General features: G+C 39.1%; 1 protein-coding gene across 1 annotated transcript in view; it reads right to left on the reverse strand.

The window, feature by feature from the left end:
• Positions 1-1,578: 1,578 nt before the first annotated feature.
• Positions 1,579-23,495, reverse strand: part of mctp2a (multiple C2 domains, transmembrane 2a) — a 44,791-nt gene continuing 22,874 nt past the window's right edge. Inside the window, exons 17-22 of the mRNA XM_059506415.1 lie at positions 15,959-16,078; positions 14,047-14,088; positions 7,184-7,293; positions 6,549-6,658; positions 5,021-5,118; positions 1,579-2,210 (exon numbers count right to left, since the gene is read on the reverse strand). Coding sequence (XP_059362398.1) covers positions 2,142-2,210; positions 5,021-5,118; positions 6,549-6,658; positions 7,184-7,293; positions 14,047-14,088; positions 15,959-16,078 — 549 coding nt within the window. The 3' untranslated portion in view covers positions 1,579-2,141. The remainder of the gene's footprint in view (positions 2,211-5,020; positions 5,119-6,548; positions 6,659-7,183; positions 7,294-14,046; positions 14,089-15,958; positions 16,079-23,495) is intronic.

The raw sequence follows: 23,495 nt of genomic DNA on the forward strand, positions 1-23,495 counted from the left end.
TTTAGTTGACAGTCGAGAGCTGAATTTTAGAGGGTGTGCTAATATTTTGTGCATTCATTTTCGGCCTACAATTTGACTTTTCTAAATGTCTGAAGCATCAAAGCATAAGATTTTCATCAAGGCAGTTTACCCAAAAACACTTGTCAACAGGAGCTCTCAGAGCTCTCTTTACGAAAGATTCCAATCGGCAGCCTCTCATTTCATCTGCGTTTTTGAGACGGTCTTGAATTTTTGAAGACCGCTGCTCTCCTCCAGCACAAACACTTCACATCCACTTAGAGGTTTGCTTTCAAGTTTTGGTGCCAACCCAGCGACAAGCGCTTTCCTGCAAGCATTGTTTAATTGGTTTCACCTCACGCAGACATCTGATGGGGTCTCATTTACTGAGCTAAGGGACACTGGCCCTCCCCTCCTCGCTCTCCCTCTCCGTGGCCCCCCAGTGGAGTCGGTGCAGGAGTTGGTGTGTGGGATTTCTCTCATCAGAGCGTCGTGGGTCACCTCCACACCCCCTCACTTTGAATTGGACCCCCGGTGGCAGCTCCTGGGAGAGTGCCGTGATGTCTCTATCAGACTGTCAAAAGAGATAGCCCCAGGCTCCAGCAGGTCCCTGAGAGCCAATCAAACTCTTCACGCTGCACCAGCCGATGCTCTTTCACCAGCACCAAACAGAGCAGTGAAGGGAGGGTGGGAGAGACGGAGGGGGGCAGGCTGGGATGCTGAGCACTCCAATCAGTCTGAACAAACTCCCTGAGCTGGGGTCTCGGGCTCATCTGTATGGCTACGGCTATTTTTACAAAGCGTCCGCTCGGCTATTTACCTCGCCCGCTAAATTATTGAGGGAGAGCAGGCGAGCGGATGACATCTGAGGAAGTTTCTTCTATCTGTTCGGTTTTACATTTCTTTGAAAGAAACTTTTCCCAGCTCGCTCAGATAAAGTTGTCCGTACATCGAGGCGAAGGACAAAACATAGTGCTGTAAAAAAAAAAAAAAAAGGTGCAAATGAACATGGCGCTCGCTGTTAACTTTATTAATATGTTAATAATCCCTTAATATTAATTTCAAATCGACGCTCCGAAATGCCAACATTCAAGATGCACCACTTTGGAAATGTTGCTTTCTATAAAAATGACTTTCTGATAGCGGAGAGGCTGGAATATGTCTGTAATATGAATAAATAAGTTGATGAGGCAGGAAATCTCCATTTGCTCTACTTGAAGCCCCATCACTGGTGCTAACACTACAGAGTGATGGGTCTAGTAGAGAGCCATTAGGCACTGGAGGTGATTTTAATGAAAATGGGAGATGCTAAGTGCGGGTTATGGAGTGTATATACTCTCTCTTCCTCTCTCTCTCTCTCTCCATCTATGAGCTCTCTCATCTGGACCTTGTTATTGTCAGCGAACTACAAAAGCGGTGCATTAGCTGACTGCTCTGGACACACAGAGACTTTGATGTTTTCCTCCAACAGTGACCAGCATCCTCTTCTGAAGTGTGGGCTGGGTAATGATTCTGTGTGTATCTTTCACAAATAACACAGAGTTAAGGATACGAGAGAAGAAAAACACATTTAAGATGTCAAACTTTTTAAGTCATGTTTATCTTTGCATAAATGTACAAAACATGGAAGATTCATAGAATAAACGAACAGCATGTGTTATAAAATAACGATTTTGAACAGTAGGCTGCATTTGCAGGGATAAAGATGTTCAATGACATTTAAAACTGTTTAAACAAGTATATCATAAATATATTTTGCCCTCATTTAAATATTCCTTGCTGTAGACACAAGCAACAGGAAGCACGTACATTTTGTTTGTTAAATGAACCAGAAAAGACATTCATATATATAAAAAGGCTGTGTTGCATTTCATTGTATTTCAGCGTGAACACATGCAGAGGCTGGTGAAGCCTGTCTTTACCTTCATATGCTCAGACACTGTGACCATGTGAGTTCACGCGGGCCAAAGGCCCCGTCAGGAGGGGCCTCTCTCTCTCACACACACACAGTATCACACAACCGATAAATACACCTCAGTGGAAATAGGGATGGTTTGGCACCACTCACATGGGGCATTATGACTTAAACAGACCGTGTCTTGAAACGCAGTCCGTCCCTTTCATCCGACACGTCCGTTCGGGTTTCAGCGCAAGCGTTTCTTCTTCACTGGGCCCTGGTTGCCGAGCTCAGCTCTCGGCTCGCTGTACTGCACCTGTAAAAACAAACAGCTCTTTGGTCAGACGCAGGTAATCGGAGCTGAGGCCCGCTCACGGTAATGGCTCCCCTGAGGAGAGCCGGTGTAGGGGGAAAGCCAGGCGGGTGCGGCTGTAATGAATCATTTTTTAAACACAGGAGCAGAGGGGATTAATCACAAGGAGGAAAGATTTGAAAAGTCAAGGGTTCCGTACCGACACAGCGGTGACTACACCACCCCCACCTATATGGGAACTATACTGGTTGAGCAGACCCGCTGTCTTAGGTCCTCGCAAACCGAGGAGTTGCGAGTTGTGTCCTTCCTGAGAAAAGTTTGTTGGAGACTAATTATAGCAGCTTGTAGGCAGGAGTAAGTGCCTCTACGGCTCCGGCTGGGGCATTGCGGTTACAGATGATCACACACTTCCCCCGTTTCAGATGAACATGCTGTTTACTTTACTTAAAGCAGGGAGTGAACTCGGGTCGGAGGTGAAGGTCGTCATGATGAAAGTAGAGTTTCACTGAGAACACTGAATAAAGATTTTTCCTGCAGCTCATAGCTTACCCACGTACAACTACTAGACAGCAATTAAACATTCAGATCGGCATTCAAAAAGACATCTTTTGAACGTTTAATAAGAAATCGCTAGATGGCTAAAAAGCCAGTCCTTCTCATTCTGCAAGAAGAATCAAGTCGTCATGTGATAATTCAAATTGTGGAAATGACACTTTTTATCCCATGACTAATAAATGGGAGAATGTACCACATTTGAAGTTGCATTCTACATGCATTTGCATTTCATTTATAAACTTGCTGGTCATTCAATATTAGTGGTTTTCTGAGCTATTCAATACACTATTAGATGGAAATGTTAAAGGAAACGGTATATTAACAAGTATTATAGCATTTTATAGCAGACACTGTCAAATTTCCTCTCATGATGTCAGCATTCAGCAAATATGCATTTATATAATTCCAACCACTCTTTAACTACCTAATAGATATTAATTTCCATGAATCTTGCATACTTCAGAAAATCATGAATTTATTATATTGATAATTTTTGAATTATTTTTAACTGAGTAAATATCATGTAAAATAATTATAAATTTACTTGCAGCATGTTATTTGCTATCTTTTTTAAAACATGAAATTAATCACTGTGATATCATATATTGGCTTGACCACTACTCAATAAATATATCATAAAGAATATTCTGGACACATTATCGAGCCCAAGTGCTCCTGGTATTGTAATAACCTCCAAAAGCATTCACTATGATTTCATCATCAGCTTCTAAAAATGGTATTTAAGGCATTTTCTCTTGGCCAAGGCCATTGCGCAGTCCAAACGACATACAGAATGGACAAATAATTAAATACGGCATGAGGCTGATGGGACTCAAAAGCGTGGAGAATGCATCCAAATGCTTTTCTTGTTTGTTTCTCCTCTAAACAATAACCTGGAGGTGTAACTGTAAGGTAAGGACTGCACACTAATTACCAGGCCCTGATTATGAGAATGGGAGATGGAGCACAAGGGAACAAAGAGACGCGGCAGCCTCAGAACATGAAACTGTCCTCAGAACTGACAGATGCTGCTTATTTTAGGACAGAGGGCCGCTGTATGAAGTCCAGTTTTGAGGGTTTGCGTTTGAAGAACAGCACAGGCACTAATTGCCAAGTCATTTTCGGAACGTGAGACAGGAGTCAATTTGAGCTTGTAACATGCTGTTTATTTGGTCAATCCATTTTTAGCATAAATGTTTGGACATATTAAACTTAATGGTGACAGCGAGGATTTGCATACCTTTTTGGTCTTTATTGGTATTCTTAATGACCACTGTACCGTTTTATTGGCATTTTGTTCTTTAAAAAGTGGCATGCACATTTTTGCTTTTTCTCAGGATCATTCTGTCTTCCCATTTTTGGTGCGTTCAATTTAAATGAACAGCAGGCAGTTCATCAAACCACGAAAACATACTTCAAAAGGCTTAAAAACTCAGCAATGGTTTCCATCTTGTTTTGCCAACTTGCTGCTTCCACATGCCAAAACCAGTGTGTCATGCTGACTTCATCCAACCACACAGACATATGTTAACGTAAAGTTGCAGAGGTTCGTCCCGGGAGGTTCGTCAGAGCCAATCACTCAAGCTCTCCAGTATCTGAGCAGGACAGGAAGCACTGACAACGGTTAAATAGCCTTGATCATAGAGAGAAGTATCCTACGCAAAACGCTTCATGACAGCAGGACCCGCTTTGCATCCCGACTTCAGATTCTCACTCAGGGTCCGAAAGACGGAGCGAGACTCTCAGCGTTTGGCTGCACGTCCGCGGGCGTATGATGTAACCCCGAATGACATATCAGCCATGGATAATGTTTCATCACATATGGCGCCCAGCAGGATGGCGTTGGCTCAACACTTCATTAATCGAGTCCTCCAACCTGATGTGACGGGGGCGGCCACACTGCCAGTGTGCAGACACCGACCCCTTAGCCAATCCCTGAACCCTCTACAGCACCCTTCTTTTATCACAGGCCGACAAAACTGATAATCAGAGACAAGGCTGAAGCATTACGGCCGAGGATAGATCAGAGCGGACCCCATACAGGCAGCCGGGTGACTCCATCAAGACATGCTGGGAAATAATTGGGCCGGGGGCCGCCTTTAAAGGCGCGAGTCCATTAATAATCAAACACAGCCAGAGGAAATATCCTGGGTAACACTTGGGAATTCTGTTAGAGCAAATAATGCAGACATCTTCAGGGAATTCCTTCCTTGTCTTTGTCCCTCCCTCTCTCTCTAAATGTAAAACTGGACCCTTACCTTTTGAACATCAGAAGGCACCCTCTTGAGAAAATCCAGTATTTCATTATTGTCAACGGCATATGGGTTGAAAAGCTTCTTGGTAAATTTGTTAACACCTGTGAAAACAAGCGTGCATTAATAAATAAAGTTATCGGCCGCTCCTGCACATATCTTACTGACAAAAAAAACCTTGACTCAACAAACATGTCACTTTCTGCTGTATAAAATTCATACCGTTTGTGATCATACATGCATATAAATAAATACATGTGGTCTACTATATGGTCATCACTGTTCACTCTGCTGTATGATGCCATGCAGGTATAACTGCAACAGTGGTAATCATTGGTAATAATAGGAAGTTTCTTGAGCAGCTAATCAGCATACTGCAATGATTTCTGATGTATCATGTGACTGGCAGCTGGAAATTGTAGTTTTCTATATTAAAATATATTTGAAATGTATTTTAAACCGCAATAATATTTATTTGCTGTATTTTCAATCATAAATGCAGCCTTAAGAAAACCGACGTTTTTCAGAAACATTACTAACCCCAAATATGTAGAATTTCATATTTAAAGGGATACTACACCCCAAAATGAATTAATAACTTCACCCCCATGTCGTTCCAAACCCGTAAAAGCTTTGTTCATCTTCAGGAACACAATTTAAGATATTTTACACTGTCAAGGTCCAGAAAAGAATGAAAAGCATCGTCAGAATAGTCCATCTGCCATCAGTGTTTCAACCATAACATTATGAAGCGATGAGAATATGTTTTGTAAGCGAAGAAATCAAAAGTAACGACTATTCAACAATTCCTTTGTCAAAAGTCTCCTCTGTCATTATTTTTGTTTTATTTGCATACAAAACATATTCTCGTCGTTTCATACCATTACGGTTGAACCAATGATGGCAGATGGACTATTCTGACGATGCTTTTCATACTTTTCTGGACCTTGACAGTGTAATTTACTTGACAGTGAATGGGACAGTCTCAAGCCTCCCGGATTTCATTCAAAATATCTTAAATTGTGTTCCGAAGACGAACGAAGCTTTTACTGGTTTTGAACAACATGGGGGTAAGTGATTAATGACAACATTTTCATTTTGGGGTGGAGAATACCTTTAAGGCAAAAAAGTATTTTTATAAGAATGTGTACATTTTTCTTTTTCCTGCACACTTTAAAACCAATCATCATAGGTAAAATTATGGGAATTAATGGCAGAATTATGCCTCCGTTCGCTCACCCTTTCTTTCTTACTGTACATACATCATCAAACTTTCACAAGTTTACAAAGCATGTTCATGATTCTGATCAGCTGTCACAGGTAGAGTTATGGAAATGGATCACTTTTTAAATAGCTTTCGTCAGGCGTCAGTAAAAGAGTCGAGCTCAAAGCTCAGAGACAGTAAAGTGTGACTCTTTCTAAAACACCTCTGCATGACTTCCATTTAAAAGAAAGTGGAGACAGCTTAACAGCAGCACTGGAGTATCAGGCATGATTGGGTGAAAGGGCTACACATGGTGTCTCACTTACTTACCCCACACTAAAACTATGTACCGCAGTGGGATGTAGTACAAGGCGGCAGTGGTCAGAAACAAAACCAGGCAGGCCAGGAACGACAAGAACGGTACTGACCAGTTGAATGTGCTGTCGATGGAGACACAAGCGGAGTTAATTTACACACAAATTAAATGTACATACTGTACAAGTACATAAATCCTAAATTAATACATGTACTTATTAACAGTTCAGGTTAACATACACCTTCCTACATCGGAGTTTTAGAGAAAAATGAAATAAAAATCTAAGATAACATCATTATAATAAAGCCAAACAATTTTAGAGACTGAAGGTGTAATATTGTATGAATAAAGCAAACAAAAAGGTGCATTATTGTATGAAAAGCCATTCATAATAATCACAATAGTAATAGGTCACTTAAGTATTTTGTTAGTAAGGTATTTACCAATAAAGCAATCATTGGTCATAATAAATTAATCCACTTTTTTCAATTTGTATGTGCCACTAAAACAGTATTTCTAATAAAGGGTCACAAAAAAATAAAAATTGATGAATGAATCTATTCAACAAAAAACTTAGCACAGTATGTAAGCTTATGAGTATAACTGCATACATGAGCTTCATAAGAGGTATAAAATGCTTTGTTCTTACTTTTTCACTCTTTCCCCAATGCAAGCCACTTCATCTAAAGTGTTCTGAACTGTAAGCACAATTTCTTGAACCATGTGGATTTTTTCCATCAGTCCTTTTTTCTCTGATTCCTGAAGAGAGAGAGAAAAAAAAGACAGAGACTGATGAGGGAAGTCAGCTGCTAGACGCCGACAAAGGAAGAGCAGTTTATTTCCAGAGTGCCATCACCAGTATTTCATCTAGTCAATGGCCTGTAATGAGCTTCTGTAACATCTCCTCAGACGTGAAAATGTGTCAGCCTCTCCTCCAGAGCTGTCACTGATCTGGGAGTATTTCAGCATTCGTCAGGCGCAAACAATAAAGGTGCATCACAATCAAAGATTAAGCGGAGGAGGAAAAAGATGTAAAAATGGCAATCAGAAAGCATAGAGTGAGAGAGGGACTCGGGAGTTTCGAGAACAGAGACGGCATAAGACGCCAACTTGCGAGGTCGTCTTATCCATGAGTCTCTGCCGGGCAAGTCTTGGCTCGTTTCCTGGGGTGCGAGCTTTTTCGAGTACCAGTTCTTGGCGTACGAAAGCTAAGAGTTGCCCACCTTATGGCAAGATTGAGTGCAGGGTTGAAATCATTGGATTTATCGTTTTCTGTATCCGAGCTCGTTGGAGAAAGATTGCAATGTCTGAGTGTAATCCTGTTATACAAAGCAATGTTTTTACTTCTTGTAAGAGAGATGGGAAATCCCATTGTCTTCTTGTATTTGATGCATCACACAGTATTGGGTTGCTGTGTAATTCAGAGACATGGGCTAAATGGACTTTCGATGAGGAAAAAAAAGGAAAAGAAAGAGAGAAATTCTATTCCATTTTACTTAAAGAAGATTGCTAGTGTAATCTAACGTCCAAAGCAAAATGATCACATCAGAGGTTCCTCCAGCATAAGAGCCCATGAGTATAGTTCTCCAAAGGGGGAAGAGAAGAAAGAGAAAGGGAGAGAAACAAGAAGCCCTCACATCAAAAGGAGAAAATAATGACAGGCGTAATGATGGAGCGAGACAATAAATGAGAGTATGGCGAGGTGGTAAGAAAGACAAACGTGTGATCGAGCACTGTATATGTTTGTCTAAGCGACCGTCCCCCAGACAGCGGCCCCGGTGAGCCAGCCCCTGGGAAAGCTCAGCCCAGACTCCCCACTGTCACTCTCCATTTGGCCCCAGACACAGGAAACCACAGGAAGCCAGTCATGCCTCCACTCAGCACTGCAGCGGCACACAGCATGCCCTAACATAGAGACTAGGATATCAATCAAGAGAAAATCAACATGCCTCCTGTTATGAGTCATTTCAAATCCCTGCTTTGTGAGGAAAGTGTCAAAACAGGATAAAGTGCAGGAGAAGATTTATTCTTTCAGTGTATCATCTGTGTTTGATATCAGCTCAAATGTCTTTAGTGTTTCTTTGCTTAATGAACAGCGTGACTCTCGACCAACCGCAAGAAAAATGAACTTACAGTGCTCCCAAAACATATTTGAACACTTAAGTCATATATTATATAACAAAATATCAAACCAAGTGGCGTTTATTGTAAATAATCACAGTCTCTTTTCAATCAAAACATAAGTAAGTTTGCTAGGTTATTAAAAAATAATTATTATTACTGAATATAACAAAAAAAAAGTTTCTGGTCCTTGCTACAGCTCAGAGATCTTTGAGAGAGAACTTTGCTATCTGACAGAACAGATATTTACTAGGTAAACCTATGAGCACAATAATTGAGTAGGGGTTAAATGGATTTGGGGTCATGGTTCGATACGAGTTTGTTACAACAGGAAAGGTTTTTTGTATTTATTTAATTTTTTTTTAACTGACAGTAGTGCTGCATGTATATAGCATGAGCAGTTGGTTTTGATTTGATTTAGATTGTATAATTAAATTACCGTATTTTTCGGACTATAAGTCGCACCTGAGTATAAGTTTTATTCAGAACCAAGAACCAAGAGAAAACATTACCGTCTACAGCCACGAGAGGGCGCTCTATGTCTTCAGTGTAGACTACATGAGCACAGAGCAGCATATAGCGCCCTCTCGCGGCTGGAGACGGTAATGTTTTCTCTTGGTTCATGTCTCTTAGTTCATTTCTCTTGGTTCATGTCAAATTAATTTTGATAAATAAGTCGCACTTGACTATAAGTCGCAGGACCAGCCAAACTATGAAAAAAAGTGCGACTTATAGTCCGGAAAATACGGTATTTGTGAAATTATGCTACATAAGACACCTGCACAAAACAAAACCAGCAGACGGACTGAATGAAAATGCTAATTTCTTCTCTGACACCAGGTGGCGCTTATGGAACAGCAGCGATACAGCGCCTTGTTTATCACTGTAAACAATAAATGTGCATTATATGGAGGTAAGAGGAAAAGAAAATGCCATGGAAAAATGAAGATGGCCATTTCCACTCAAAGGTACATTCATATATTTGTTTTCCTATATTTTGAGCATCACGAACAGTGCGTTAGATCTGCCTGGTACAGTATTTTCTCCTCTTTACTGACTTTATAAAAATTCCACACAAATTGCATGTGGGGAATTGATTGTAATGCAGTTTGTGTGCCATTCTGGAGTAGAGGTCAGCCAAAATAAACTAAAAACTGCTTCTGATTATTAGCCGGTTGACCGGTGCACCTCTAGAACCTGAAACTTTTGAACTCTCTGTTCTTGTTTCTTCTGCTCTTTCCTGTTGTGACAGTCATCATTGCATTACCATGCATGCACATGTTTGGACTGATCACCAGTGACTTAACTGTATTGGTCATCTGACTGCATGAACCAAACCGTGATGGTTTGAGAAGAATACATGTACTGTTGCACCTTTACAACAGAGCTTGAGTAAAAAGTATGAAATTCTAACTGTTTCAGTCTTTCCCCAATGTATGCTACTTAATCTGAAGTGTTGTAAACTGTAAGATTAATACTAAATAGTTAATGTGAAAAGCTCCTCCTTTGGTAACTCCATAAGAACACCTAAGTAGCACTGACTTAATACATCCACTTCAAAATAACTTGGAAAAAAAATGGGGTCCCACTTTAAATTAGTTGGCCTTAACTACTATGTACTTGTATTTAAATGAATAATTTGGTACAGTGCACTTCTTGTGTACATACATGATTTTACATTGTATTTATATTTAAAATCTAACTGCATGTAATTACATCTGAAATTAATTTCTGTAATTGCATTTACAATTAGTTGACCAATCCCTTACACCTAAACCCATCCTTAAACCCACCCTTACCACCAAACCTGTCCCTAACCGCACCTGCAGCAAAATTGTTTTGCAATGCAAGATAAAGAACGATAGGTAGATTGTATTTACTTGTTGATGTAAGTACATAGTAGTTAAGGCCACCTAACATAAAGTGGAACCCAAAATTATTTAGAAAAGTGACATCAGTTCCATAGGCTTTTTTGTTGTTTGTTTGTTGGCTTTGCTTTAATATTTTATCTAAAAATATGTTTAAGTGTGATTTAAGTGTCCAAAATCTTTTTTATGTAACATTTGTCACAGTTTGCTTTGTATGGCAGCAAGTTTTTAAAGTGACAAACATCAAATATTCATATTAATGGAGACCAAAAGATAACACTGAAAGCATTCATAGAAGCACAATATACAAGTTCTCTGGACGACTGTGATTCATCTCCCTGAACCCCCTTGAAGTCAAACATCCTTTTTTCCGCCTCTGAGGTGGAAACACATTCCTTTAGCAGCAATAAACTATCCAAGCTACACGTCTACTGATTAGAAAACCTGTGTCAGATCATATTCTCAATTCAGATGAAATTGTCAAATAACTTTATGTTGGCTTAATAGGGAACAGATTGCACAAAGGCAAACAGAAAATGCAGGTTCATAGGCAAAATACCGCAAGGAAGGGTTCATTTAACATTCCTTTAATTGAGTAAATGGCGTCAAATTTGAATATTCATTCAAAGCTGGTGCAAATATTTGTGACTCACTTATTCCACAATGTAATAACCAGAGGAATGCACCTAAATAAAACACCTGCGTTATTGGCTAAATGTGCTGCAAATGGGTTTGTTAAAGCTGACAACCAGAGTACAAACAAGCACAAAACACCTAGCGCTCCCAAATGGATATGTCACAGGATTGTGCACTCTGGAATACACAATGATTATGACATCAACACTCTGTCCTTGTGGTATGTGCTGAAGGTGATATGTTAGATGTGAGGGGGGAGAGGGCTTGCGGGTTAGGAGACGTGCGGGTGCGGTGGAAGAAGGGGGTCAGCTCTCTGCCTGTCTAACCAAAGCGTGGTACTCTTAGGTGACCTTGTGCCCAGGGCCAGACATCCAGCGGGTTGTTTTCTCTTCCATCCTCTTGTTTTCTGATGCGATAAAACCAGCGTCAACAAAATTGATACTGAAAGCCAAAGGGAAGATTTGAAAATTTCCCTCTCTCCCCCAGGACAGATTCGTGCTCATAGAGGAGATCTGTTGTGTATTATTTCTGCTGTATCGCAGCCTCTCCTATCTGCAGGTTTACATATTCACGTCCTCCAGGGGAAAACATACAGAAAAACAGGGGGTAATCGTAACCTTCTCCGAGGGGACAGCCTTTATCCACATGTTAACCAAAGAGTAGGAAAAAACTGCGCTTTTGAAGTGATCAAATTTAACACCGACCATTCTCCAAACCCAAAACATTAGCTGCGATGACTTTGATAGGAAGTGTAAAGCGAGACCGAAGTCCAAGTGAAAAAACAAAACGGGACTTTGAAACAAGCCACCTTAAATTAGAGCTGACAACTTAAAATAAACACAGACATCTGGGTAATTAAATAAATGAAAGGAGATATTTCATTTACACAAGATGTGAAAGGGTGTAAAAAGACAATATATATCACTAGAAAAATACTCGTAATTATAATTAATTAATACAAATAAATAAATAAATGCACAGGAATGGAATCGCAAGGTGTAATATTTCAGGCTAATTATATAAATAAAACTAAGATAATATAATTTTTATGACATTAGCTTAATTTAAACGCACAAATTCACAATCCACATACTTATTAGACTTTTTTTTCCTTGCTTCTCCCTCTAAGATATATTACAATTGTTTAGCTGCTGGGCGTGAGCTAATGTGCTTGCACACACATATCATGCGTTTCATCCGTGAATTATCTGCTTGGCTTGGATAGGATTTGGAAGAGGAAGCTGTTTTTAACAGAGGGGTTCCTCTCAACAGATGAAGCTAGCCTGCGGTCATCATAGCAGAATATATCGAGCACATTATGGATATGAATCCTAGGCCCTAGCCATATAGCGCAAGGGTCAGCGCTCGGAGGCTCAGAGCTGCGCACTTCCGCACATCCAAGTCAGAAAGCAATAACGCATTATCTTCCTGTTAACCAGTTCTTCTCCGAATCAGACAGCGTGGACTAGAATGATTATGAGCCTGCGCTGCCTCATTATGAATTTATTCAGCACTCGGCATTCAGATTTTGACCATTGTGACCGTTTACCAGCCACATGCGCCAAACAATGAAACCATACATAGGGCCCTGTTAAACCCTTTTTTTCTTCCAAATTCCATTCCATTTAAATTTTTCTGGATTCCATTTTATTAATCAAAAAACATGTCTAATGAATTGAAATCGTGAAACTTGCAATAGTTCACAGCAATTTATTTAAAGTTTAATAAAAAAAAAAAGTTTTTAAGGCCATTTTTAAATGTTTTGTTTTTTAACAAATTCTTTGTTTTCCATTAATTTTCTGGATTCCATTTTAATGGTTTCATTCAATTTCAATAATCAAATGCATCTTAGAATTTACATCAGGTTTTTTAATGTGTTGTATATTTAGACTACATTTTTCTGGTAAATATATTCTGGTTAATATACCCTCAAAAATAATGTTTTCATAATATTTTTTTTAGTAGTAGTAGCACTATCATTAAATTAATATATTCGTCACAGTTTTTTCAAGTTAAAACAAACTTTTATATTGACGGGTTGCTGTGAAGAACTTTAAGTCTCTGTTTGTATATGAAATTTCTCAAAAGACATGGTAAAATCATCATTAAGTGACTCTAAGAGCAGTTCTACGTAGTTTGTGTTCATGTACTCGTATATTGAGGCAGCAGAGGCTGAAGAAACACAAGTACTGTGTTTTTCAGTGTCAAATACTTCAGTATGTGTGTAATAAACGATACAGAACATGCAGGATTCATATTTAAACAGTATTTGTGCGGCTTAATATTCACAGACAATAGTGTGTATTATGTTTTGATTTAAGTGTACTAACTTTCTGCGATTCCGTCCCTATTGTCTACATCATGGAAATCATAGGGCCATACATACTAGCTTTTTTTTTTTTTTTGTAAATAAAGATGTTTGTACGGTTTCTAATGACTGAATATTTTAAGAATAATTGGATCTAAGCAGATTCGGGATAATTTGTAATTAGTCTAATGACTCATCTTAAGCGTTAAAAAATAAAATGCAAAAAGGGGGAGTTCAACTGTAGTCCAGCCTCCCTATTTAGCCATGCCTACCTCAACATCCTTACAATGCCTCTATTCCCCAGCGGAAGGCAAACTTCAATTAATGATGCCGTTCTGTGCTTATTTCTGCGTTTCAAAGGACCACAGCAAAGCAACCAAATTCATTTGTCGTATGAGCGAGAATTCCCAGAGGACTAGTGTGCTTGCTGAATCGTCTGTCCTCATTTCGAACATATTTAAGTTCCAGTTCTGAGTTAAATGCAGTATTAAAGGTACAGCACATCTATGTAGCACTCCAAGGACAGGTTCTATAAAAGTCAGCGGTTAATCAAAAACCCACGTGAGACTGGCGAAATACCTTTTCATCCTCGTCCTCATCCTCAGCCGCGGACATGTTCTCCTGCAAAAGAAGGAGAAAGAGAGCGGATGAGATTGAGACACACGTGGGCAATGGAGCATTTTCTTAACAAACACCTCGTAATGAAACCTTCGCTTGTATATACACCCCCATTGGGAGAGGCCCTGTTGCCATAGCAACTGCCTCTCGGGTGACCTCGCACAAAAGGAGGAGGTGAATGAGAGGGGCCATCCTCACAAGAGCGATGTCACAACCAAGCAATCTCATTTCTTCACAACATAAACACGTACACATTCACACACATTCACGCATTTAATCTCAGCCATTCGGGTGCCTAGATCGCTCTCTATCAAGTCATCCCTGACCCTTCTAGGCGATTGAATGTATCTGTGGCACTCTGTGTCTGCTAGGCCGAGGGGTGAGCGCGAGGTAATGCTGGCTTTAATGTTGCCAGAGAGTCCAGCTCCAGCCCGAACCTGAGATACGCCGCTGAGATGGGTCGCTGGTGCACAAAGAGCTGCTACATTCCGAGTAAGGACTCAAATATAGTTTATTTAACCCACCGGAGATGAAGGTCAATCAAAGTGTGACTGCTATGTTAAAACTCACAACCAAGGGTGATAGGAGCATCTCAGACATCTTAACCTTTGTGAATGTTGAAATTCATAGACAACATGATCTAATTACGATGGACTGACCAATTAATGTTTTTAGAAATGCTGTAAAAAGACTGTTTTTAGTCTTATAATATGATACAAATTGCACCTAATGAGTCACTGGAATACTTCATTCTGAGTGGTCAATTAGCAACATTCAGATGATTGTATAATATAGAAAGTGAAGATCAGGTTTCCTACATTCTGTGCTTGTTTTAAGTCACCCAAGTCTCATTCTAGTTGCATAATGAAATAATTTCAATTAATATTTCATGACTATTTTTCTCATTTGTTTGTTTTTTTGACAACTAGCCATGAAATAATATATCATAGTGGTACAAAATAATTATTTTTTTTGTCATAATTCTATTTTATCTACCCGTTTTCTTTTTTTATTTAAACAAAAACACTTCTATTTTTTATTCTAACTGCTTGTTTTATTTAAAAAGAAAAAGTGCCTCTAACACTACCATTCTCTATTCTTTTTCTATTCTATCTTCTTCTCTTCTTATAATTTATTTTAAGTAATGACTCTCTAACACTAGCATTCTCTATTCTTTTGAATTGTTCTATTTTTAAGACTCTCTTACAATTATGTTCCCTATTCTTTTTCTATTCCGTCTACTTGTTTTCTTTTTATTTATTATTTATTATAAATAAAAAAATTAAAAAAAATCTTTCTACATATATTGTGTTAGGCTAACCGAGACTTGTCACAGCACTTATCATTTCTCTTTTGTTTGTACTGATTGCTTCTATTGTCCTCATTTGTAAGTTGCTTTGGATAAAAGTCAGCTAAATGTAAATGTTAACAATGCATACACTACTGTTCAAACGTTTGGCATCAGTAAGTTTTTTTAATTCTAAGTGGTACTTTTATTCAGCAAGGGAGCATTAAATTGATCAAAAGTGACATTAAAGACATTAAAAATATATTTTTATCAAGGAATCCCCCAAAAATATATCAGTTTATGTGATTAAGCAGCATTAAAATAATTATTTGAAATTGTAATATGTCACAGTATAAATGTTTTTCCTGTATCATATATTGTTCATATTTTGGCTGTGAAAAAAATACAAATGACCGCACTGTCTACTGTAGACAGAAAGTCTTTTCATTTGAAATCATTCTTCAATAGAATCTGTGAGGTTTAAAAGGGATGCTCATTTCTTAATCCTGTGAGTCACCAGTGTTGACTCTGACTTATTAGGGAGCATTTTCTGTACAGCTGAGTGGGCGACATCACAGCACTCACCAAGTCCTGACTGTAGCTGGCCATGCCTGGTGTGATGTGGAAGTAGTTCCAGCCAATGAGCAGGAGGAGGAAGAGAGGCAACATGAACAGCTCCCAAAGCCACACTGTCACCACAAATATCTAATAGAGATGGAGAAAGAGAGAGGGTATCAAACAGTGTATGAGGATCACAAAAAGCACAGATGGCAAAGAGTTTACATTGAAAAAACTCTTAGGAAATAGAAGACTTGACACCGGGACTCTAAACCTAGTCCTAAAAAAAAATACTAATAAAAACAGTGCTAACTGTATCCGAGCATCATGCAAGACTTTAATATTTTAATATTTGAAAAATCCATTTTCATTGATTAACACTGTGCTGGTAGTGAGTTATTTGGATGTGACAGAACAGAGCATCTGACAGGAGTGGTCCTCCACACTTGCTCTGATGCACTGCATTTACTGTGATGCATTTCTGCTGCCTGCCTGATGGCATGCATACATGTCTGCTGAAGGGCTGGCTTTAGCATTTTACCTCTGCAGAGAGAGAGCAAGAGAGAGAGAGAGACTGCGAATACTCGGGACCCCTGGTAGAAATAAGATGAATAATCCTTCAGAATTCCATAAGAGAAATAGGTGTGCAACACCCACAGCACGCCGCTAATTGGACGGTTGAATTTAAACCCGGCTAGCGGCAACGTAATGAGCCTGAGAAATAATAAGACGGCACGCTCAGGGACGACTGTAAAACAAGACTTTTGGAGGAAAAATTGTAAATTGTAAAAATGCACTCTGCCCATTACATTAATTCAACCAATCTGTAACATAACATCTAAACTTGAGCTGATTGTGTATTTATGTCAGAACATTGAATCAATGTTCTGCTACAAATAACTGATGCATGTACTTGAACACAACTAGGGAAGCACAATATATCGGTTTCATAAATCAGACATGTTCAATGTACAGTACTGGTCTGGTATCAGTTAATATTTGATACACTGTACAGTACACTGGCTGATACTGAGTGTTTAATAGTGAACCTTTCATCTTCATATTTTGAATGATGCTGAATGATCGATGTCTCGGTCTGTGTCCACACAAGAACTAAAAATAGATTTTTAAAAGATGGTAATCTATCAAAACATGATAATCTCAAAATTAATATATTGGTCAGTTTATTGGTCTATCACTGATGTATTAATTACAATTAATCTGTAAACATAAGAATATGATATTTAATATGTAGAAATGGTAACACTTTAGTTTAGGGACTAAATCTCACTATTATCTTCTAATTATAGCATCCATATTATTATAGCATATTGGCTGTTTTATTAGTACTTATAATGAACATATTAATGGCTTATTCTGCATGACTGTATTTTCAATCCCTTGATCCTACCCCATCAACTAGCTTACTAACTAATAATAAGCAGCAAATTAGCTGTTTATTGAAACAAAAGTTGCAGTAAATCAAAATAAATTAATACAGTAATACAAGTAATAATATTTGCACTACATCAGTGTATTTTATTATAAAACAATAAAATCCGTACAATCACACTGTACAGTAGTGGCCAAAAGTTTTGAGAATTACATAAATATTGGAAATTGGAAAAGTTACTGCTTAAGTTTTTAGTACTAGCAATTTGCATATACTCCAGAATGTTATGAAGAGTGATCAGATGAATTGCATAGTCCTTCTTTGCCATGAAACTTAACTTAATCCCAAAAAAACCTTTCCACTGCATTTCATTGCTGTCATTAAAGGACCTGCTGAGATCATTTCAGTAATTGTCTTGTTAACTCAGGTGAGAATGTTGACGAGCACAAGGCTGGAGATCATTGTGTCAGGCTGATTGGGTTAGAATGGCAGACTTGACATGTTAAAAGGAGGGTGATGCTTGAAATCATTGTTCTTCCATTGTTAACCATGGTGACCTGCAAAGAAACGCGTGCAGCCATCACTGCGTTGCATAAAAATGGCTTCACAGGCAAGGATATTGTGGCTACTAAGATTGCACCTAAATCATCAATTTATAGTATCATCAAGAACTTCAAGGAAAGAGGTTCAATTCTTGTAAAGAAGGCTTCAGGGCGTCCAAGAAAGTCCAGCAAGCGCCAGGATCGTCTCCTAAAGAGGATTCAGCTGCGGGATCGGAGTGCCACCAGTGCAGAGCTTGCTCAGGAATGGCAGCAGGCAGGTGTGAGCGCATCTGCACTACAGTGAGGCGAAGACTTTTGGAAGATGGCCTGGTGTCAAGAAGGGCAGCAAAGAAGCCACTTCTCTCCAAGAAAAACTGCAGGGACAGATTGATCTTCTGCAGAAAGTATAGTGATTGGACTGCTGAGGACTGGGTCAAAGTCATATTCTCTGATGAAGCCCCTTTCCGATTGTTTGGGGCATCTGGAAAAAGGCTTGTCCGGAGAAGAAAAGGTGAGCGCTACCATCAGTCCTGTGTCATGCCAACAGTAAAGCATCCTGACACCATTCATGTGTGGGGTTGCTTCAAGGGAGTGGGCTCACTCACAATTCTGCCCAAAAACACAGCCATGAATAAAGAATGGTACCAAAACACCCTCCAACAGCAACTTCTTCCAACAATCCAACAACAGTTTGGTAAAGAACAATGCATTTTCCAGCACTATGGAGCACCATGCCATAAGGCAAAAGTGATAACTAAGTGGCTCAGGGACCAGAATGTTGAAATTTTGGGTCCATGGCCTAGAAACTCCCCAGATCTTAATCCCATTGAGAACTTGTGGTCAATCCTCAAGAGGCGGGTGGACAAACAAAAACCCACTAATTCTGACAAACTCACTTTCATAAGTGATTATGAAAGAATGGCTTGCTATCAGTCAGGATTTGGCCCAGAAGTTGATTGAGAGCATGCCCAGTCGAATTGCAGAGGTCCTGAAAAAGAAGGGCCAACCCTGCAAATACTGACTCTTTGCATAAATGTCATGTAATTGTCGATAAAAGCCTTTGAAACGTATGAAGTGCTTGTAATTATATTTCAGTACATCACAGAAACAACTGAAACAAAGATCTAAAAGCAGTTTAGCAGCAAACTTTTTGAAAACTAATATTTATGTAATTCTCAAAACTTTTGGCCACGACTGTATATGTAAAGTGAATTTACATATATGATTTTTACACCTGAATTAACAGAATGCTTACACCTGTTACTAAACCTCAAGTGACGCATCAAAAGCCAATAAAACCCATTAAATTAATTAATTCTGTCAACACTGGATGCTGCAACCTCAAGCGGTTGCGGAGCAACGCAACAACAATTGAGCCCAGTGTATGCATGGATTTAGCCCCATTTCATTTGAAGGTCACAAGATAGAGCTTGTATGATTGCACCTACACAGAACAGGCTTGCGTTTACATGGCATGCTGGAGGCTTGTTAGAGACAATATGTTTGACTTAAGTTAGCTGGGGCCTGCAGGCCTTACTTTAGTAGTACAGTACCAGCATGTTCCTGTCATATCAGCCAAGGGCCAGACATAGTGCTCTGGGGGCAGTCTACCTACTGCCACTCCCATGATAGGTTCACTTTCACACATGCCTGCACACACACACACACACACAAAGCCACCAGGGATATGAGAATCGTGCTTAATGCACAGAGCACTTGAACAACAACCCCTGCAGGCACAACAACAACAGAACACACATCTGGGTCTTTCTTTAATAATTCATTATAAATTTAGTCACACTGTATTATCGAAGAAGATGGCTGTATCCCTGTAGCTCCTTATTCTATTGAGCACAGTGCACAGATTCAGGCTGAAAACCGTATTATAGCTCGTGAAGGTTGAACACGAGCAGCATCCAGCTGTAGTCGCTTCCACTTTCGGGACCCCATGCGGAGGGGCCCGCCTTCATCCTCACCCTCAGATAAACTCAAAGGGCTTATCAACAGGTTAGCTGTCATAAGTGATACCTTCCAAAGAAGTCGAGGTGAGCAAGTGAGAGAGCTGAGATGGAAAAAAACCTGCAGACAGCCCAGCAGGAATGTTGAACCCGCTTGCCCTGCCTGGAGAAGCTTCTACATTAACTACTAAAGTCTAATTGCCTGGTCCCTGTCTTCCCATGCGAGTCAACAGTAGGAGACCATTCATTTGCAGCCTGGGAGTCTAGAGAGAGGATCTGTCACAGGTATTCATAATCGTCCACTAATGCAAATTTCCGCTCAACTGCTCATAGGCTTGGTGGAAAAGATAAAAGCACACGGGAATACAGTAAAATGTCTTGTGTCTAAATGTAGCATCTAAATGACTAGATAAACAAAACCTGTCAGAAATTCCTTCATTTCGTCCCCAACGGTGTGCATGTGTGTGTATATGTGGAAGCATGCTGGACTTACATGCCTTTTTCCCGGTGCTAATAAAAACAGAATAGCGAACATCTGGAAAAGTCTTGCCAATTTCAGTGCGAAGGCGGTGTCTGAAAGCATAACTCTTAATAAGAAGAGTTAGCTGCTACTCAAATCCTGCACTGCTCCTGCTGAACGCACTCGACTAATTCTCCACTAAGTGGTTTGCGTTTTATTAGTGCAGTGATTAAAGGAAAGGAAGGAGGAGGTAAAACCTGTCGCACAATAGAGTTCATTTACACTGAAGAAGAAATCCAGCTATACACTGGTTTTCCTTTCAGATGCAGTGATGTTTTACTGAACTTATTTCAGACCTTTTTTTTTCTTACAGAGAACATGACACGGCTGGAATCCAACCTATGCATGGTGGCCACAGAGAGCGCGTCTTAACTGCTGAGACTGAACCAATATGTTACATGAAACAAGTGACTAAACTAAATAAAATGTAAAAAAAAAAAAAAAAAAAAAAAAAAAAGGTGGTGCAAGGCCATTAACAGCCTTGGTAATAAATTTCTTCTTGAATTACAGTATGAGCAACTGAAGTCAAGCCTTTTCTATTGATAGGATGTTACAGCGATGTAATGATAGTGACAGTGATGAAAATAAATACCAAAGATGGCAACTTCTGTAAGACCGTAACAGTGTTACTGTTAACACTTTACAACTGGACTTAATTTTTTAACCAAGTGTATCACAGCCAGTGTTGCCATGTCCACTTATTATATGTGTATTAGGGCTCTTTCAGGTATAAATATGGGCAATGGTGGATTGTAATGTTTTTAGTCTTATATCCAGAAAGCAGTCGTGTACTTGGGTTTATTCAGGCTTATTTGGTGAAGAAAGTGAGTTATTTTGAGCTTGTTTTGTCAGACCCAGTTGATTGGTTTTTCTAGTGAGATCTGGCAAAAATGAGCCCAGACTTTGGGTTAAGCTCAGACCACACACACAGCAACTCGATCTAAAACCTTCTGATGACACACAGCTCAGTTCTTCCAACACACCAAGAAACCAACACACATGAGACAAGCATGTACAGTACACAGTGCAGAGAGGTTATTGCATTGTTGTCCGGTGTGTTTCCATTCACACTAAATAAATGCAAGTGAGTCGTGTACATTTAAAAGAGTCCGTTTGGTTAAATAATGCAATTATCAGTTCATAAATGTATATATACTATATTAAGCAAATTATATTCTGCTGCTGTATGAACCTAAACATCATTTAGATTGAAAGATGTTGACTGTCCAAGGAGGAAAAGATTACTTTGAAGTATACTAGAGTGGCCTGCTGTAGGTGATGGAGAAGCTCTCTCTCCTCTCCTCAGGCACCAACAAGGACCACCAGAAGACTGGCCTAGCAGGGGCTTAAGAACCACCTGACGGATGTGTTTTAGTGTGCAGCTAATATGATTGCACTAAATGTATTTCTGAGGCCTCTCTAGACGATCCCCTGGTCAGAGGAATTCCTATACCTAATAATAAAGCACTCAGCGATTAAAAGTGTGAATAAAATAAGTCCTGGAGCTGAAGCCAGGCTGGCAGCAGTACACCACCCACGCTCTCCAGGGAGGGGGAGAGGAGAGCCATGGCAGGAACAAAAGGACAAAGACGCCCTCACTAAGAGTTTATACAATCCTGCAAATTGATTAAACGGCAAAGGGGTGGAGAGAGGCTACCAAATCAGACTAATTTCTGACAGACTAAACACAAGTGGTGTGGAGGGCTGGGAAACAACACTCCACAGCTACTGTTAAATGTAAACACGCATCACTGTGGGAGTGCAATAACCTCCATCCATCTGAATTTCAAAGTGAGAATACGTGGAGAAAAATATATACTCTATATATACATAGTGTACAGTGGGGTTCAGTATGAGAACAGTAGTGAAAATGCTTATACTTAAATTGATTTTTTTTTTTCATTACAGATTGTATCACAAACACAAACATTATTTAGGTTGAAATTATTAAATTAATATGAACTTCAGAATGTCTTTTGCTTTAATTACAGCAGCACTCGAGCTGCAGGAACTTCACAAGTTTGAGTGAAACCTGATGGTCATGTTCTCCAGGATGATTTGAGATGATTTGGATGATCTCAAAATTTTATATGGACTACTGTTGAAATGTAGGTAGGATTTTTTTTAAGGTTTCTGAAATATGGCTCTCTTGCTTAATGTATTTTCAACAATTTACTGATAAAAAAAAGTATATTGTAATGTATTATTAAATTTTAAAATACGTTTTCTCTTAATAGAACAATGTAATGTGTAAAGCTTAATTTTAGGAACTATAACTCCAGTGCCACATGATCCTTCAAAAATCATATTTTTTGATGACTTGGTTTGATCAACATTTGGTTTTTCATCAATGTTGAATATATATTTGTTTAAATTCAGGTAATGGATAAAATTTGCAAAACAACAGCATTTATTTGAGCAAGGTTTTTTTGTCTTCACTGTCACTTTTGCTCTCTCTCTCTCTCTCTTTCTCTCTCTCTCTATATATATATATATATATATATATATATATATATATATATATATATATATATAGTATCCCAGGTTTTTAATGGTTTGAGGCTTTTGGAACCCACTATATAACTACAGTACCTTGTGTATACTAAAGAACATGACACTGACTGGCTAAAATAACCCAGAATGTATAAAAGGAGATTAGTTTAGCTAAAAGCATTTTCAGAGGAGCAATATAAATGCATTCAGTTAACAAACACAGCAAGACAAACTGAGCAGGGATCATGTCCTGTAAAGTTGCTGTTTGAATCCGAAGCAGTCCATAACTACTTACAGAATTAGTAAGATAAGACTTAACATATTGGCCTGCTCTAAGATGCATATGAAAAATGCTAAACTGTTTTGAGCCACAACACAGCCAAACCAACTAACTAGACAAGTCTCAGTGGGTTGGACTTATATTCAATTTAGATTTGAGCAAATTAATATTAACCAATCTCTTCAATGATTGCTGAACAAATTTTTAAGATGGTTATGGTTAACTTTGTTATGCTTCTCGAGAGCAAGTGAGCACTAACTAAACCATGAGGGGAAGTTTGAGTCTCTCTTGCGTCCCTCTCATGCATTTATCTTCTGCAGCAGCGAGACACAAACAACGGCAGCAGTGCCAGCCTGCCTTATGAGGGTCAGACGAAGG

Source organism: Carassius carassius, chromosome 23, assembly GCF_963082965.1.
Source record: "Carassius carassius chromosome 23, fCarCar2.1, whole genome shotgun sequence".
In the NCBI taxonomy this organism is placed as follows: domain Eukaryota; kingdom Metazoa; phylum Chordata; class Actinopteri; order Cypriniformes; family Cyprinidae; genus Carassius; species Carassius carassius.